The sequence below is a fragment of the Eurosta solidaginis genome, chromosome 5, assembly GCF_040869045.1.
Source record: "Eurosta solidaginis isolate ZX-2024a chromosome 5, ASM4086904v1, whole genome shotgun sequence".
In the NCBI taxonomy this organism is placed as follows: Eukaryota; Metazoa; Arthropoda; class Insecta; order Diptera; family Tephritidae; genus Eurosta; species Eurosta solidaginis.
This window is the reverse complement of record NC_090323.1, coordinates 252682703-252684377: the sequence shown is the minus strand read 5'-3', so window position 1 is coordinate 252684377 and position 1675 is coordinate 252682703. Positions and strand designations below refer to the sequence as shown.

Here is a 1675-nt window from a genome sequence, read left to right as displayed (position 1 = left end):
TCAAATGCATTTTCAATCGTGCTACTTTTGCACTTTAATATTAACAAACTACAAACCCACAAAGTCTATATTAAATGGAATTAGCGCAAGTTAGTGCATTGACCACCGCCCCAAGACGCACATGAAACCCACTAAGGACCAATACGATGGCGAACATAATTGAGTTTCTAACCGGACCAGGCACTCTATATGGTATGTATATAGTTCTGCAAAGTAAACTTATCCCAAAGCAATGAGATGACTAATTTTCGATATTTTCTATTTCTTCCTCACAGGTAATCGTTATTTGCCATTTCGTGGGGCCCTCTTACCATATTTGCTTACGAATATATTCTATGTCTTGCTGGTATTCAAGATCGGTCCATGGTTTATGAAAAATCGCCAACCATATAATCTTAAACCAGTATTACGTTATTATAATATTGGACAAATTGTTTATAATGCAATCGTTTCGGCGATGGTTAGTTAATGTCCGACGCACACTTTTATTGTGAGAAGCTTTAAATTCATCTTTCTCGATTTCAGGCTTTCTACCTATATGTGATAAAACGTCCAATGCCTATTACCTGCATGATAATATTGCCCATAGAACATCCATTGAAGGATATCGAAGGTCTGGTTAGTGCGCTCTATGTCATCAACAAATTTATCGATTACTTTGATACGATCTTCTTTGTATTACGTAAAAGTTATAAACAGATCACGTTCTTGCATGTTTATCATCATATTATGATGACGTCACTGAGTTTGCTGTACATCAAATATTCGGGCGGTGGTGGGCATGCTTCCATGATTGGTATATTGAATACGATTACTCACGTTTTTATGTATTCATATTATTTGATGAGCTCAACGCGTCCGGAAATGAAGAGCTCCTTGTGGTGGAAGAAATATGTCACGAGACTGCAGTTGGTACAATTCGTTTTGATTCTGATACATCAAGCGTGGCCGTTGGTTATTCAACCCAGCTGTGACTATCCGAAATTACTTAGCGTGTGTTCATGCTTCCAAGCTCTGCTGATGCTTTATTTATTTGGTAGTTTTTATATTAATACTTATATAAAAAATCCGAAGAAGAATTTGGCGCATGAAGCCAAAGCACAATAAATTAGTTAGCAGGGCCGGATTAACCCTCAACGGGGCCCTAGGTAACCATGAATTTGGGGGCCCTTTTTTCACATCCATTCCCTTCTTTTTCGATTAAAAAATACAAACTTATAGCTTTCATAAAAATGTTATTATCACAATGTAATAATATCAATAAAATTACTATCGACATTTTAAACATGTCGTTTTCTATATTTGTTTTCGGCAAATTCATCAATTATATTATCAATATCGATTTTGTTCAAAAAATCTGACTAAATGCAAAATATACCTAACATCTCGAGTCGCTCTTGTCGCGTTGTAGCTCTTTCAGCAGCTTTGATTCTTTTAAATTGCGAGAAGGATCGTTCGGCATAACAATTTGTGTTAAAAAAATCCGAAGAGCTATTTCTGTATAGGAAGAATCTTATACAAATGACTATGAGTTTTTTGTGCATCACTGTATCTGGAGTTCACGTAACTTTGGAGTTGTTTCATTTCAATGAAATCTTTTTCCAAATCTGTAAAATAAAAAATAACTAAGTTATTTATAACTTCGTGGAGGTCGCCATCACTTAGAAAAAAGTTG

At 35.4% G+C, this 1675-nt stretch overlaps 1 protein-coding gene across 1 annotated transcript; it reads left to right on the top strand.

Moving 5' to 3' along the window:
* Nucleotides 1-1329, top strand: LOC137234055 (very long chain fatty acid elongase F-like). Its single transcript, XM_067757722.1, has 3 exons — nt 1-192; nt 276-460; nt 526-1329. Exons 1-3 carry the CDS (start codon nt 147-149, stop codon nt 1105-1107), a joined length of 813 nt encoding a protein of 270 aa, XP_067613823.1. The 5' UTR covers nt 1-146; the 3' UTR covers nt 1108-1329.
* The last annotated feature ends 346 nt before the right edge of the window (nt 1330-1675 follow it).

What these genes read in the sequence shown, in the direction of transcription:
- LOC137234055 (XM_067757722.1), top strand. Translation starts at nt 147, where the DNA reads ATGGCGAACATAATTGAGTTTCTAACCGGACCAGGCACTCTATATG. An exon ending in CGGACCAGGCACTCTATATG is followed by an intron (nt 193 to 275) that starts GTATGTATATAG and finishes TCTTCCTCACAG; the next exon opens with GTAATCGTTATTTGCCATTT. An exon ending in ATGCAATCGTTTCGGCGATG is followed by an intron (nt 461 to 525) that starts GTTAGTTAATGT and finishes TCTCGATTTCAG; the next exon opens with GCTTTCTACCTATATGTGAT.